The sequence below is a fragment of the Phasianus colchicus genome, chromosome 15 (assembly GCF_987193195.1).
Source record: "Phasianus colchicus chromosome 15, bPhaCol1.hap1.1, whole genome shotgun sequence".
Lineage (NCBI taxonomy): Eukaryota > Metazoa > Chordata > Aves > Galliformes > Phasianidae > Phasianus > Phasianus colchicus.
Window position 1 is genome coordinate 18387182 of NC_143450.1, and position 14869 is coordinate 18402050.

The following is a 14869-nucleotide window of genomic DNA, read 5'->3' on the forward strand; positions in this document are numbered from 1 at the left end:
TTTCCTGTTCTGTGGAAGGGGGCAATGCCATTCATTACTCACTTTAAAAAAATTATGCCTTCATTTTTCTTTTTGCCTTTTACCAGGCACCCCCTGCAAATAGAGTGCTCCCACCACCCATACACGTCCCACCCCACCACTCCTTACCACGCTCATGGCTGAGCAACAGCTTCACGTTCCTCAGGACTTGGTCTTACTGGGCGTTCCTCAGCCATCTGAGAAGATTCCTTCCCATTAAGACAGACCTGCTGTCTGGCCTCTAGCTGTGCACTGATGGAGCTCCTGGTTCACTCATTTCCCCAGCGCAGCCCTGCTCCCGGCCACCCAGTATGAGCAATGTGTGCAACACCAGCACAGCTCCAGGTGTGGGAGAGCCCTTCCTATGAGGTGATATCTCAAATCTGAAGCCTTGGTGCTGTGAAAAAGTTAGTTTCAATTGGCTATGCAGCCTGGAAAGCTTGTCATGAAAATGGACAAGAGAAACAAATGAGGGAGTGGACTTCCAAGCACAGCAAGTGATGGGTTTGCTGCCAACGCTGCATGAGAGCTACCACGTCCAAAGTGCCCCGCAGGGCCTGGCTGGGGGAAGAGGGGCTCAGGAGCAGCACCTGCAGCAGTGAGGGCAAACCCAGCCCTGCAGTGCAGTCAGAGCACCTTGGAAGGGTCGGCGCAGTGACTGCCAGCACCATCCCCAGCCCAGCTGCCCCCCTGGCCTTCCTTGTGTTTATGGCAGGACAGAATCCTTTTTTAGTTTGAAACTGAAAATCTGTCCCTGCTTTTACATTTCAGAATGACTTACATCATCCGCACCTGAATTCTGCAGTAAGAATTCAGAAAACAAACGGCCCTCCCGAGGCCATGGGTGTGTGTGTGAGCAAGGATACATTTGATACAGGAGAAGAACAAACTCTCCATGAAACTGCACCCAGAAGCCAAACAATATGAATGTTTTGGCAAAATGGGAGATATAAAACTATTTATGATGGATGTTGTTGGAATTGAGTGAAACAGCAGCTCTTAATCACAAACAGCATTGTGACAACAGCAATAGCCATACTCCTCTCGGCCCTGCCTTGTGCCGTGCAGGGATCCAAGACAACACAGTCCTTATTTAAAGAGTTTTCAGCCCTGGCTGTCATCTGTGTTAATGATTCCTGCAAACAGCCCCTGGTGTACAGTGCTGCAGAGAGGCACCCAGAGAGCCCCGCCATGCGGTGCAGAGGCTGCGGGCTGGGACCTACCCTGGTGTGCAAAGCTCTCGTGGTCTGAACAGAGGGAAACAGTCCTTCTGCATCACGTGGGTTAGAAATTCCTCTGATAAAAATGCTCATCAAGTAAATCCAAACCATTACAATGAATAGGAAGAGATGATTGCAGCAAGGTGGTTTTAAATCTTTTTTTGCTTGTCTGCGGTTGAACATGGAACCGTGGATGAAGAAAACGTGAGCACCAGAGGAGCATTAAGTGCTCAGGATACACCAAGCAGCAGTAAAACCGAAAGCTATGTAAATATCTGCCTGAGGAAGGCCATCAGTGTGAACTGGAGCAGACCGAAGGCTGCTCTCTTTTGAATCCTTAGGGACAGAAGGCGTTGTGCACATGGATACCAATACCCACGACACCGAGAAATCACATCGTGCTTTACCTCTACCTGCTGATACAGAACAGGAATCACACGTTCCCATAGGGCTGCTTGCTATAAATGTCAAGAAACTGTAGGAAGCATTAAAAGACACCAAAAAGGCAAACTTGTGCAGCCAACAAGCACCATGCTGCGATCCAAGCTGTGACTTTGGGCTGAATGTCTGCAACAAGTGCCCGAGTTGGTCCGACCCCACTGCAGCCCCGCAGCTGCCAATGCCAACGCCAGGATGCAGCCAACCTCCATCAGCCAACGCCAACAGCCAACCGTGCAGACAGCAGCACGGGCTGGGAAGGAAACCTGGCAGATGTACCAACACCAGCATCAGTTTTCAAGCAGTTTGTGTTGAAAACTGAAACAGGCATCTCTTTTACCCTGAGCTCAAATTATTACCCACAGTTATACCCCTAACGACACCGTCCTTTAAAAACCCACCTGTATCCCACTCAGAGCCAGTAAGCACAGCTCCTACAGCACCAACACCCAGAGCCCAGGAAGGCCCCTCCTGTGGGCTGCAGACTCTGCCTGAAATGTGGCAGCAGATGCAGATACACATGAAATGTCTCTTGCTCAGTGAAAGGAATGCCTGCTGGTCCCGGGAGCACCTGGAGCAGAGGTGAGAACTGGGCCTGAGGTTCTGGAAGGCTCAATTGGCAGTGAAGCCTGAAGCTACAAAGTGAGCCAGGAGCAGAGCAGACTTATCAACAGTGCTATATTCATAAATACCAAACTCGAGTACTTAGAATGCAAAACCTGACAGGAGGTTAATAAATCACTGAGCTGCTCTGGCTGACTAATGCCACCATGACATTACTGTGTACCTGGAGTTCCCAGGCCTGCAGGTGAAGGGAGACCTTCAGTCTCTGCTCTGAATTCAAGCACAGGAACGTGGCCTCATTGTGCAGCCCCCCCTCAGGACCTCACACTGCCCAGGCCAGGTCTCTGTGCACAGATAAAGTCCAGAAACGGCCCCAGGGACCCTCATAGGAGGAGTGGGTTCAGCTGCACCTTCTGCCAGCACTGCCAGCACAGGGTGACTGCTTTAAAGGGTCCGTGCATGCATCTCTCTCGCAATAGATGGCACACGCAGCCTTAGGTGTTTACATCTGACTCGGGGGGCCTGTTATAATCCACCTAGGTGGGCAGAAACACGGAGAGGGAACTGCTGCTGCAGAAGCTGCCACTGTGCTGCAAATAGCGCAAAGGAGGCAGCTCTGCAGCTCCGTCCCAGCAGCTCTGGGCACTGCTGTGGGATCACTGTGCTCACAGTGTGCCTGCATCCCCAGCTGTGCGGCACCCGCTGTGCCCCCAGCAGCAGTCAGCACCGTCCCTGGACACAGAGCCCCGCCAGCACCCACTGCTGTCTCATGCCTGCCCCCAAAGAAATGCACCACGCCGGCCACTCACCCGCAGCGAGGTGATCATGGAGGGGTCTCGGAGGCGGCCGTCCTCATCCTTCAGGTTGTAGCCCTCCGGCCTCTTGTCGCGCTCACTGACCTTCCATAGCTTCACAGTTTTATCTGCGAGAGAACAGAGTCATGCCTGGCTGCTGCTATGAGCCCGCTCTCCTTCAGGGTCAATCTCTGTGCCACGTCACTTCGAGAGTGAGAACGGAAAGAAACAGTGCGGCGTGGGAATATGTTACAAAGCATCGCTTTGTAACTCACTACAACATGAAACACTGTCCTAAACACAGAGATAATATCCCTGTTAATCAAAAAACTATTTAAAAACTCAATTAACAGATCATCGTGCTCTATAATTAATCTTCATTGCATTTCAGTAATTCTCCCCCAGATGAGTTTAGTAAATCTTCAAATTTTATTACAATGATCAATAGAGTCAATTCTGTAACACAAAGTTAGTTGCTTACGGGAGATAATTAGAACCCTCCTTGTCCCCCAAAGTAATTAAGCCACATCCATCCTAAGGCCCCATTCATCCCAAGCAATATTCCTGGATCCTCCCGATATTTATCTGAGCATAACACGGAACTGCTGAGCTGAGCGCAGCTGCGCATTGAAACACAGCAGCCATGGCTTAAAAAAAACCAAAACAACAACAAAAACTTCACCCAGAGAGCTCTCAAAAAATACCCAACAAGAGCCATCAGCAGAACAAAGCGCACAGAGGAGCCCCTCCCTGCCTGCAGCCACACGCACCGTTGGTGGACAGCAGGAAATAGGCGGCGTTCTGCTGCGGGAGCCATCGGATCTTATTGATCTTCTCCTCGATCTCCAAACTCTTCAGGTAATCGAACTCCGGCTCGTGGCTCTGGAAAGTGCTGTACACATTGTACTCACCCCTGCGATGGGGCTGGTTCTTGCTCTGAGGAGGAGGACAGAGAGGGTGTAAGACATGGAGAGAACATTTCCCATTGACTCCTTCGCCCCCAGGTTCACTGCACACTTGACCCAGCGCTGCCCTGGGGCTGGGAGCTGAGCTCTGCAATGAGCCCTGCACAGAGCCTGCAGTGAGCCCACAGCCCTGCACTGAGCCCTGCACTGAGCGTGCAGCCCTGTGCTGCCAGCACAGCCCCCAGGGGACAGGTCGGGGCCCTGGCACAGAGCCCTGTGGCACAGACAGCACTGGGAGCAGCACCACAAGGAGAGCCCATCAGAATGGGAATCATGCTGCCGGGAAAGGTGACAACGTCTGAGAACCATCAATGCCCTGAGAGGCACAGCGCCCGTCTGCCAGGGGCTGCATTTCTCCAAATCCCACAGAGCTGTGCAGCACGGGGCTCTGAGTGGGGCTGGGGGAGTTCAGTGGATCTGTGCTGCAGGTCGCTTCCTGCACACACTGATGTTGGTCCCTTGGAGCAGAGGGCTGTGTCAAACAGGAGGCGGACAGAACGCATCCCAGGGGGTGTCAGGGAGGTGGAAGTTCAAGAAAAGTGGGAGAATAACAAAAAAGAGAGAAATATGAAATAGAACAGTAACAGAAAGCTTCTGTACGTAACCTCATACTGATCAGTTTCCCCCAGTGTACACAGAAATACCGTGCAGATTTAATGCTGGGAGAAATGTAACCCATTGCTGCCCCGTAGCATTGCTGGTGGCCTCATGCAGTGCGGCCCTCTCAGGAACCCCAGGGAGTTCTGCTCCCAGCCAGGCCTGCAGCTCTGAGCTGAGGGCACAGTGCCCCAGGCAGGGTCTGGGGGTGGGACAGCATGGCCAGGGGCTGGATGGCAGCCAGCTGTGCTGGGCTACGGGGAGCTGCAGCATGGCTGGACGTGTGTGGGAATGCAAGGCAGCATTTTAGGGCATTCTACAGCCTTACTCCTGGTCTCGCTGCTAATTGCCTCTTTCCAATTCTCAGTCTGCTAGGAGAGAACTGAGGTTAAGAGTGACAGGCACAGATTAGGAAACAACAGGACACTGCTTTACAAGGATAAAATGGCATTCTGTACCTACCTCCTGCTCACGCTGAAATATGACAACCCGACCCCCCTTGTCCCCTGTTGCCAGCAATTCTCCGGTGTGGTTGAATTCTACTGTAGAGATAATGTCAGCTGAAAGGAAGAAGACAAAGACAATTTAAGTAACTGCAGAGTGGCTTTCACAGGCATCTAAATGCACCATTCCCACGCAGCTCAGGCAGCGCATACTGTCAGCGCCTTCTCTCCCCTGTGACATTTCCACACATCTCAGCTTTTCTATTGTACATAATGACAGTTGCAGCATTTTGGAGCGCTGCTCCGCGTCCCACAGCCTCGGGGCGCAGGGATGCTCCCACCACGGCAGGGGACAGGCAGGGAAGCACTCGCGGATCTGCGGCACGTAAAGACTTTAATCTGCGGCGCTTACCCTTGAGGCAAAGCAGGAGAGCTGCTAATGATTGGATTTATTGGGGCTATTTTTAAAACAATGTCAGAGGTTAATTCCATGACAATTACTGCCCGACTGGTGTCACCAGCTGCCTCGAGCGCAGCAAACAGAGCAGGGGACAGGGAAGGGTGGATGCAGTCTCAGAGCCCCAGTGCTTGGCGTGAGATTGATTTTGCAATGAAAGGCACTTAGTTATTGCAACGCCAGCCCATTCCTGCAGTGAGGGCTGGCAGAATCACTCTCTGCTCCCTCTCATATCCCATACCTATGGGGTAGTGCATCCACAGCTGTAATTCCCATGCCTGCAGAAGCTCACAGACCCCATGTGCTGGCAGCAGTGTGCCCAGGACAGAAATACTGTGAGCACCAGAATGGCCTCTCCTGCTCATTGGCTGCCATGGGGCAGCAGAAGGAATACCTGAAACACACGGTCTGGATCACCCCTTCTCCCTCCATCGTTTGCATCCCTCTGGAACGCCCACTAGAAGGCCACTACAGCAAACTGGCCACAGCCTCGTCCAGAGCACACAGCTCAGCACAGAGCAGACCCTGCCATCACCATTAGTAACACACAGTCACTATTTCTGCCAACCAGAAAGCAAAGTTCCTCCTGGCTTTGCGTCCTGAAGTCCTTTCAATGTCTGTGCTTTCCTAAATGGCACCAGTGAGCAGTGATGGCTTTGCCCCACTTCTGTTGCTCCTGAGGTGGCAGATCCCCTCTGTGCATCAGCCCCAGCTGTAACCACAGCCCTCAGCTGTCAGCTGCAGCTCCAGAGTAACCGCAGTCACTGGGACCTTCATAAACTCCCTGGAGTGAGTGAAAGCTTTGGGTGCTCACTCACTTCCTGCATCCATTCAGCCTGGTGATGTGCACAGAGCCCCCACATCTGCCAAGCTGGGAGAATCCAGATGGCAGCAGGCAGGTGAGTGATGAACTCCATGCTGCTGCCATTAACATGCAACATGTGCTCCTCTTCCCCACATTACCCCATCTCTCCAGCAGTTAGCATATTTGTAACGACACACGAATGCATTCCAAAGTTTGTTGTAATTCATTTACAATGTTTGGTGGCTGTGAACAGCCTTGGGAGCCCATTTCCCTGCAGATGGAGATGGAACTGCAAAGACAAACCCCAGGGACCAGTGGTGAACGAACGGGACCAGGAGTGCAATGGGGGCTGAGGCACTGCGTGGGAACGCTGCTCAGCAAAGCACTTTGTCCTCTGCATGGAGCCCTTCTGCATCAGCCTGCACGTGTGGGCAGCAGAATCTGTCGGGAAGGTTTTAACCATCTGTTACTAACATTAATAGAAGCACTGAAAAGCAAAGCAGAAGGGCCAGCCTGGTTCAGAGCCAGGCTAAGTGCAGCGGTGCTGGCTGCATCACTGAGCACTGATAACACCTGTTTGGAATTTCAGTCTTTTGGGGGTTCATTTCAAGCTACCAAACGGATCCTGAGCTCCTTCAGACACACCTGCTATTTTCTGCTTGACTGGATTTGAATTACTGCTTAAACATCAGTCCCATTTTGCAAGTGAAAAGATCGGGATGGGAAGCCTTCCTGGCTGTTTTCTTCCCCATGAAGTTATGGGAAAAAAAAAAAGCAGAAGATGGGAGTGAGAGCCCACGTGTGGGTGGCACAGCCTGCAGCCCCCCATGACCCAGCACTCCCTGCACCCACTGGGTACAGGCAGAGCCCCCAGCTGCATGAGCTGACAGCACCACTGCCCACAGCTGTTACTGAGGGGTGCACAGAGCCTTCCTCACGCTTTTAGCCCAAGCTGCCCCACAGCTGCACCCAGGAGGATGTGGTTCTGATGCTGCAGGTAATAACCAGCTCTGGGAAGCGCTTTGCCCCAGCACCCACCCCGTGCTGTAACCTCAGACCTGCTGGGCTGAAGGTAGAACTGCGAGGAGACACAGAGACCCCTGCACGAGGGAAAGCTTTGCAAAGTAACCGTGCTGCATGGGCCTCCAAAATGAAATCAGCAGCACTTCAGTGAGCAAAACATCCACCGGCACAGGGCCTTTCCAGCCAATCCCCTCACTCAGCGGATGCCTCCTGCAGGCCAGGACAGCTGTTGGTACCTATAGCCCTGAAAAATCAATCCAAAAGACATCTCCCTACATCCCCAGCAGCAGACACGTATCACAGCTAAAACAAAACACAAACACTGACAGACTTTGTGTTTGGAACCAGCTGGGGTTCAGCAGCGCCAGGTTAAGCCCTCATACAAGCCGGGGTATTCATTGTTAACTTTTTCCAGTGGTCAGTGCACTGGACACAACAGCTCAGGCAACATTTGCAACTGCAATGCTACTTTCCAGCAACGGTTAGGCAACATTTGCTAACTCTTATGCTACTTTCTAGCACAGGATAGGCAACAGTTCCTAATTCTAAGGCTGAATTCCAACCACACACTTGCCCAATGCCTTGTCTATTGGGAGGGCAGCAGCAGCCACAGCCCCGAGCAGCACAGCACCGTCCGCAACGCTGAGGGCAGGGAGCAGCCCTGGCTATGGAGCACAGGGCAGGAAAAGGCCCCGACTCCAGCAGTGCACAACGCAGTGCAGTGACCTCCAGTGGGGTGAACATCACCACGGCCCCTCTGCCAACTCCATGTCAGTAGAAATGGCACCTGGAGAGCACAGGGACAGGGCTGAGCAGACACTGCTGCAGCAGCACAGCTGTGCTAGAGCTGCACCTCACAACAGGAGGCATTTTTCCTTCTAAAACCCCTTCCCTTTCACCATCTCTGGTTTTAGCTCACTCAGTTTGTCAGTGCATTGCAATAACTTTCCCTGCTGCACTGAGACATCCTCCAGCAGCGGCTGCTCGCAGCGCTGCCAGACCCAACCTGCAGCCTCCCCCCTCCTCAGCAGAGCGGTGTGATCCAGGGACACGAGCGGCGTTTGCCCCAACACACACATTGTGCTGGACAAACCGCCTGAAGCTGCTGGTGGGCAAAGGGCGGCTGAAGCACTCGGCTCATCCCCAGCTCCTCCCCCGGCAGTGGGACCTCACTCGGGTGCAGTGGGCCAGGCCTGGGCTCTGCCCCAACCCTCAGGCTGTAACAGCAGGCAGGCAGCAGCCGGGAAAGCATCTCCCCTGGGGAGAAGGATGGAGCTTAGAAAAGATCACAGCACAGCAGCAGAGCAGCACTGGGTCCTCCTGGAAGATGCCCCACGTCAAAGTTGCAGCCCCAGCACAGCGCATTGCAGGCTGCCGCCCGCCGCTCCCACCCCGTGCTCGGAGCAGACCAGCAATTACTCATTAAAATTCCTGTGTATGTGCCTTGAAATGATCAATAATTGAAGTCCATTTCTCCTAAGGTTCCTATAGTAGTTTTGTGACAGTGTGACAGTAAGAAGGAAAAATACTTTTTTTTTCTGTTTCTATTTCCTTCGTTGCCTCCTACATGCTCAGTGCCCCGAATGTAGAGAATTTAAAGAAAACTGTTTCCATGGAGACCCTCCCCTCCGAGCAGCACCAGCCCGCAGCTCTCCCTTCTGTGAGCATTAATGTTCCTTCACGCTTTCATGCTAAAAATATCGAGGGCTGGATTTGATTTTCACCGTAGTGATGCGGTTTTATCAGAAAAATAGAGAATTTATAATACACACACCCTGGTATGCACACATGCTGCTGAATGGCAAGGTGCCCCTTCCCCTCTCCTATTGTGGGAGGAAGGTACGTTCCCCAGCAAAGGGACAACGAGTGGTTGTTAAACATGGATGAGAAAGCCAGGGGCTGCCCTCAGTGTCCAGGGCCCACACATCCCATCCGTGCTTCCAGATACCCCCATAACCCCACGCTGGGACAGCCCACACCCTCACCTCACTCTGAACACCTCCCCCTGAATTCTCTCTGCTCCAAGGGGCAGAACTGTGTCTCCAAAGGTGCAATGGGACAGCTCTGCACGTCGCGCATGCAATGCCTGCTGGCACAGCACTGCACGGATGCAGTGTGTTGCAGCACTGCATGGCTGTCCCAGCACAGCAAACCAGGGCAAGATTCAAAGCCCAGGAAGTCTACAAGGAAGGAACACCATCTCAGCTGAAGTACTTTTACTGGATGACCAAATCTCTGCAGTGCCTCATTACAAACACATCCTTGATGTGCTCCCAACACTCACAGCCTGTCCCACAGCTGCAGCACGGCAGGCAGTGCTGGTGGGGATGTGCAGCTCCATTGCTCAGACCCCATCAGCTCCAAACAAAGTCAGCACACGATGGTATTTTCCCTCTGCCCCCCTTCGTTTTGCAGCCTGGCAGCCACACAGCTCTCCTGTGCTCTGCTTCTCTCCATCTGCATGGCAGGACCACGGCACACACACACATTTTCGTAAACCTTCTTTCTCCATGAACTGAAGAGAAAACACTTTGGAGGCAGCAACAGCATTACTGTAAGCATCATTATGATAAATTGGCTACAGTGGAAGATTATGAATAGCAGAGCTTACGTCTGAGATCCACAGATGAGTCAGGCACACAGCTGCAGTCAGTTGTTTCCAATCTAGCCAGGCCCAGAGCTGACATCTCCATGTCACCACACAGTTACCCTGCAGCTCCACACCTTGCACAGCTCCTCTGCTCCACGCAGCCACTGCAGATCCCACATGTCCCTGTGTCCTGGTGCTGCTCAGCCCCAGGCACTGCACGGCAGCCAGCAGCACCCCTGGTCCTCCACCCCACGTGGGGGGGCAGATGTGCCCACCCCACATCCCACTGCTGACACCACAGGCCAGCACTGGGAGAACCCTTCACACACCACTCCAACTGTAACTGAGGCATCCACATAAAATGACCCCAGATTATCCCTTTCCAAAAGTGAGACAAACAGGTGCTCCTACTGCACTGGGACAACGAGGAGCTTTGAGGGGGACTCAGGGACCCGGCGGAGCACCGACACCCTGTGTTCTTTGTTGGTAAGAATCTCTCGGCCAGTGGCACCACACACAAAGCCTCCAAGCCTGCAAATGGTAATACACTGGGAAGCACCATAAATAACAGCAAACCATGCTGCCAAATGAAGAAGGATTTAGATCCTTCAAATCCCACGCTGTAAGTTGTCAAATCCAGTTTAACACTGATAAGTGGGACAGAAACTCACCATCAGCACTTCTCCCACCCCAGGGCAGTCCCCCAGCACTGCGGGGACAGAGCAGGACCTACAGAAGGCACGGGGATGCTGCAGGTCCTGGTCCTGCAGGAGCGCATTCACCTTTCATCACTGTGAAACACAGAGAGGTAATGAAAAACTGAACGGGGCAGGGAGGGAAGCACAGAACTCAGCCACATGCTGACAGCAGAGCCAGAGCATCAACTCTGCACCCAACTGCTCCATGGCACAGCACAACCCTGGAGCTCAGAAAGGGCTTTGAGGGCGCAGCCCCTGGGATTCCTCTGGATAAAGTAGTGCCTCCCAGGGAGGATTCTCAGCTCTGAGCCCCATGGGAGCCTGTGGGTCTCGTCTCACTCAGGAAGTCGTGAGGCTCACTACTTTCACTGCTTAAAAGAGATTTCTTCAGTTATCCTTTTCATCTGCCTCTCAACAAGAAGGGAGACTGTGGGGTTTTCCCATTACCTGCAATTCACCCAATGTCAGCAATGACAACTTCATGCCACACATCAGAACTTTAAATACATGTTTGGAGTTTTGAAGTAGAGTTGCAAAAGCACCAGTGCAAAGGCTTGCACACTGCACAGCTTTTTAACAGGAGCTCCGTCTTCCTTTCTGTTTCATAAGTTTGTATTTACAAAAGAAAATAAATTGACCTGCTCAAAACTAAAGCGCTCAGCCCCAAGCACGTGTAGGCAAATGGTGCCTTCCCTCCACAGGTGTGACTGGCTGACAAATGGAGATCATTTATGGGAGCAGAGCCTCTGTGACCCACATGTGACAAGGACTTTGCGTCCTTGTCCTGGCCACTTCATGGGCTTTGAGGCTGCACAGATCCCATTCACCTCTTCCAGTGATGGAACTGGGAAAGGCTCCCGTGAAACAAAGCAGGGCTGCAGGTGGCTGAGAGCAGCACGGGGTGAGCAGGACACGTCCTGCCTCCAGCACAGCCTGAGAGTTGCAGAGAAGATGGGCTCTTCCCAGGACCCAAATCTCCCACTACAATTCCTCTACAGCTTTCTTCCCTGCCTGTGGAAAATGCCCAGAAGAAACCAAACAAGAAGGGCACCAAGGCCACTTGGCTACAAAAAAGATGGACTTACAAGGAACACTTAGGACATATGGTGGGCATGCAGGGATGTGCTCCTCCACCCTACATGAACACAGCGAAGTTTGGCTGTGGGTCACTGGGGTTGGGCTGGGCAATCTGTCCTCCTGCAAAGTGCGGTGCCACGTGGTGAGGGCATGGAAGGGAGTGGGACAGCAGAGGTTCAGTATGGATCTAACGACATGTAAAATCACACGTGATTTATCTGCATTGATTTTTCCCCACTGAGGGGACTGATAGGCTGGCAAACAGAAATCAATTCCACTGCATTAAGCCCAGTAAGAATCTCGTACCATCAGCATAATGCCCCAAAACATTATTACACACCAACAAAGTGAAACACCACACTGTGCCCATCCGAGCCCTCGGTCTGCACCTCTGCAGGACTGCACCTCCAGACCCCGGGGGTGCAGCCCCTCCCCACAGCATGGCTTGGCTCAGGAGGGCTGGGTTGGGTGCAGCGCTCAGCAAGATGGGGACCATTTCCCAACAGCACAGTGCAATGCTGCTGAGATAGCAGCAGCTGCGAGTCTTTCCCAAAATGGAATAAATCTCCTAGATTTAAATGCTAAAAATACCATCACATTCAAAATTTCCCTGCCCTTGTTACAGTGCAGAATAATTCAGTGCTGCCGACCCAAACTGAAGACATTTCCATCTGGCAGCTCCTCCAGAGCAGCTCTGCAGCTTCCCCCACCACAGTGCCTATTTCAAAGTGCTCACATGAAAGAATGTGAATTTGCTTCTCTCCCACTGTCCTCACAAGGCTTAATGCACTGTAACCGCTCGACACGAGCGCTCAGGAGGAGCCAGGCTCAGGGAAGTGCTGAGCACCGCAGTGCCCCAGCTCACAGGGAGCCCCCACTGCCACCTCAGCACAGACTGCACAGCTTCCTGACACAAGCAGCCCTCCGGGCTCCTCTGCTGCACCGCACGCCCCGGCCAGCTGCAGAGCTCACAGTGCCACCTCTTTGCTGGGAGGCTGGGGAACACTGGCCAAAAACCCTTCAGAGTATTAATAGAAAATCTATGTCTGTCTGCAAAAGGGGATCCTAAAATAAATCAGATGTAGAAAGCACCTTAGCATTGACCAAGTCCTCTGTCCTTCTCACTTTAACACCTCTAAAAGCTCCAAGGAATTCCAAGAGCCATCTAAGCCTCGCAGACAGCTCCATCTCCGTGGGATCGGGGCACCGAACCCTGGGGCACCTCCAGTTCGTGGCACACAGCAGGAAGCAGCCAAGGAAGCGATCCGGTTTCTAAACACCTCCTGAAAGCCCATCGGTCCCAGTGACACCACATTGCTGCAGTCTGAACAGCTGGTACAGGAAACACCAACTCCCAGATATTACCCGTCCTTCATAGATAGAACATCTTTATTCTCAGCAGAAATACAAAGATTTCTTTTCTAGCAAACGTTGTGCTGATGACTACAGCAACCAGCTCTGATCATTACATACTCATTCTCCAGACAGTGCCTTGCAGGACAAGGAAACCCCGATACACGCACAGCTCCGTCACATTGCCATAGCAGCAGAAGGCTGGCAGTGCTGACAGCGGCACCGATGCTCTGCCAAGCGCTCAGCACGCCACGCATTCTGCCTTTCTGGTCATCTTGCTGAAGCCATCTGTCAGCTTATCAGTAAAACCTATTGATTTTTTAAAAACTGTAATTAGAAGTACCCAAATGTCAGCTAAGTGAGTAAAATTTGGAAGCTGCGAGCTTTCCTCTCATAGCCAGCAGCTGTTTTCAGCTTATGACTGAAATTTGTCACATTTTGCATTGATGTCACTTTCTGTTCTTCTACCATTACTCCCGTTTGATGCACAAGGAACAAGCAGTCAGGGTGAACGCTGAGAGCACAACGTGCAGCAACTCGCACAGACTTCCTCCTGCCAGGGGTTCAGGTAGGGCACTGACGTTGGCTGTGACAGGGAGGTAAGGAATGGCAATGGATGCAGGGACAGCACAGGGGTCCAAACCCGTGGGGAATGGGAAATCCAGCACACAGTGTGCCTGATGGGAGGCAAACAGCAGCCCAGAGTGGCCGAGTCACCCCATCATCCCTCTGTGGGGAACAGAGTGGAAACCACAGACCAGAGAGGCTGCATTGGAAAGAACACATCTAATATCCCAGTTCTGTACTTAGGAGAAAGTAAATACGCTGAAGCCACACACAGACAGTCGCTGGCATTTGTTGCTTGGATTAGAATTTAATCAGCTAAAGATGGCTTAATCCAACATCCGGAGCAGTATCGAGCCCTGCCAGGCTGCCCCAAGGCCCAGCAGTGCCTCTCGGGGGCACAGCCCTCCTGGGAGCCATGGGCACAGCCGGAGAAGCCCAACAGCCCCACACTGGGTCAGCCCCCAGCACTTGGGTTAAAGCTCCTTTAGTGCTTCTTTCCATAGAAGATGAGCACTGTGCCACCGCTTTTAGTCTGCCCTGAAGGAGATCATTTCAGGACAGTTTCCATGCAGTGTTTTAATTAAACTTTCCTTTCCTCGTCTTGGCGTTAAGTTCATAAAATGATGTCCTGAGTCTCTAAAATGAATTGCTTAAAAGTAATTTGTGAAGCAGCTGAAGACGGAGATTATAACTATAAAAGAATTCATCTCCAGAACCTGGCATTTCTGCTCACATTGGTTCACAGCGTGCGCTGTGTTACTGTACGTAGGGATGCTCAGCACCCCCTGCTGTAAGCACACAGGTCCCCACTGCAGGCATCAGCCCCACCAAGGCTGTCCAAAATCAGCACGAAGCTGCAGCAGCTCACCCAGCTCTGCACACACTGGGCAGAGCCCACAGCAGTGCTGCCAGGTGTGTTGCTAGTAAATTACAGAGAGCCAAAAGCAAACAGCACCAAGCCCCACTTGTTCTATGAACTGTAAGTATCATGACAATATTTTTTTTAAAATAACCAATCAGTTTCTGTTTCAACAAACGCATGCCTGCCTGTACTGCTCTTCTCCCAGCTCAGATAAGGATCTGGTACACAGCTGAAATACCATCTCAAGTTTGCCTAGGAGAAGATACAACCTTGCTTACTTCCCTGCACAATAAATCACTTTACTCTCTATCTGAAATGGAGAGGCCACGGCCATGCTATTTCTGTTGTGTTGTGGTAATAGGAATTCACCTTTACTATTAGAGAACTAATATCTTTAA

The 14869-nt window shown here is 52.1% G+C and overlaps 1 protein-coding gene across 3 annotated transcripts in view; it reads right to left on the reverse strand.

The window, feature by feature from the left end:
- PPP2R2B (protein phosphatase 2 regulatory subunit Bbeta) overlaps positions 1-14869 on the reverse strand; it is a 70426-nt gene that overhangs the window by 7936 nt on the left and 47621 nt on the right. For all 3 annotated transcript variants that reach the window (XM_031598519.2, XM_031598517.2, XM_031598518.2), the window contains 3 exons: positions 5059-5156; positions 3805-3970; positions 3050-3162 (listed from right to left, as the gene is read on the reverse strand). In XM_031598519.2, coding sequence (XP_031454379.2) covers positions 3050-3162; positions 3805-3970; positions 5059-5156 — 377 coding nt within the window. The remainder of the gene's footprint in view (positions 1-3049; positions 3163-3804; positions 3971-5058; positions 5157-14869) is intronic.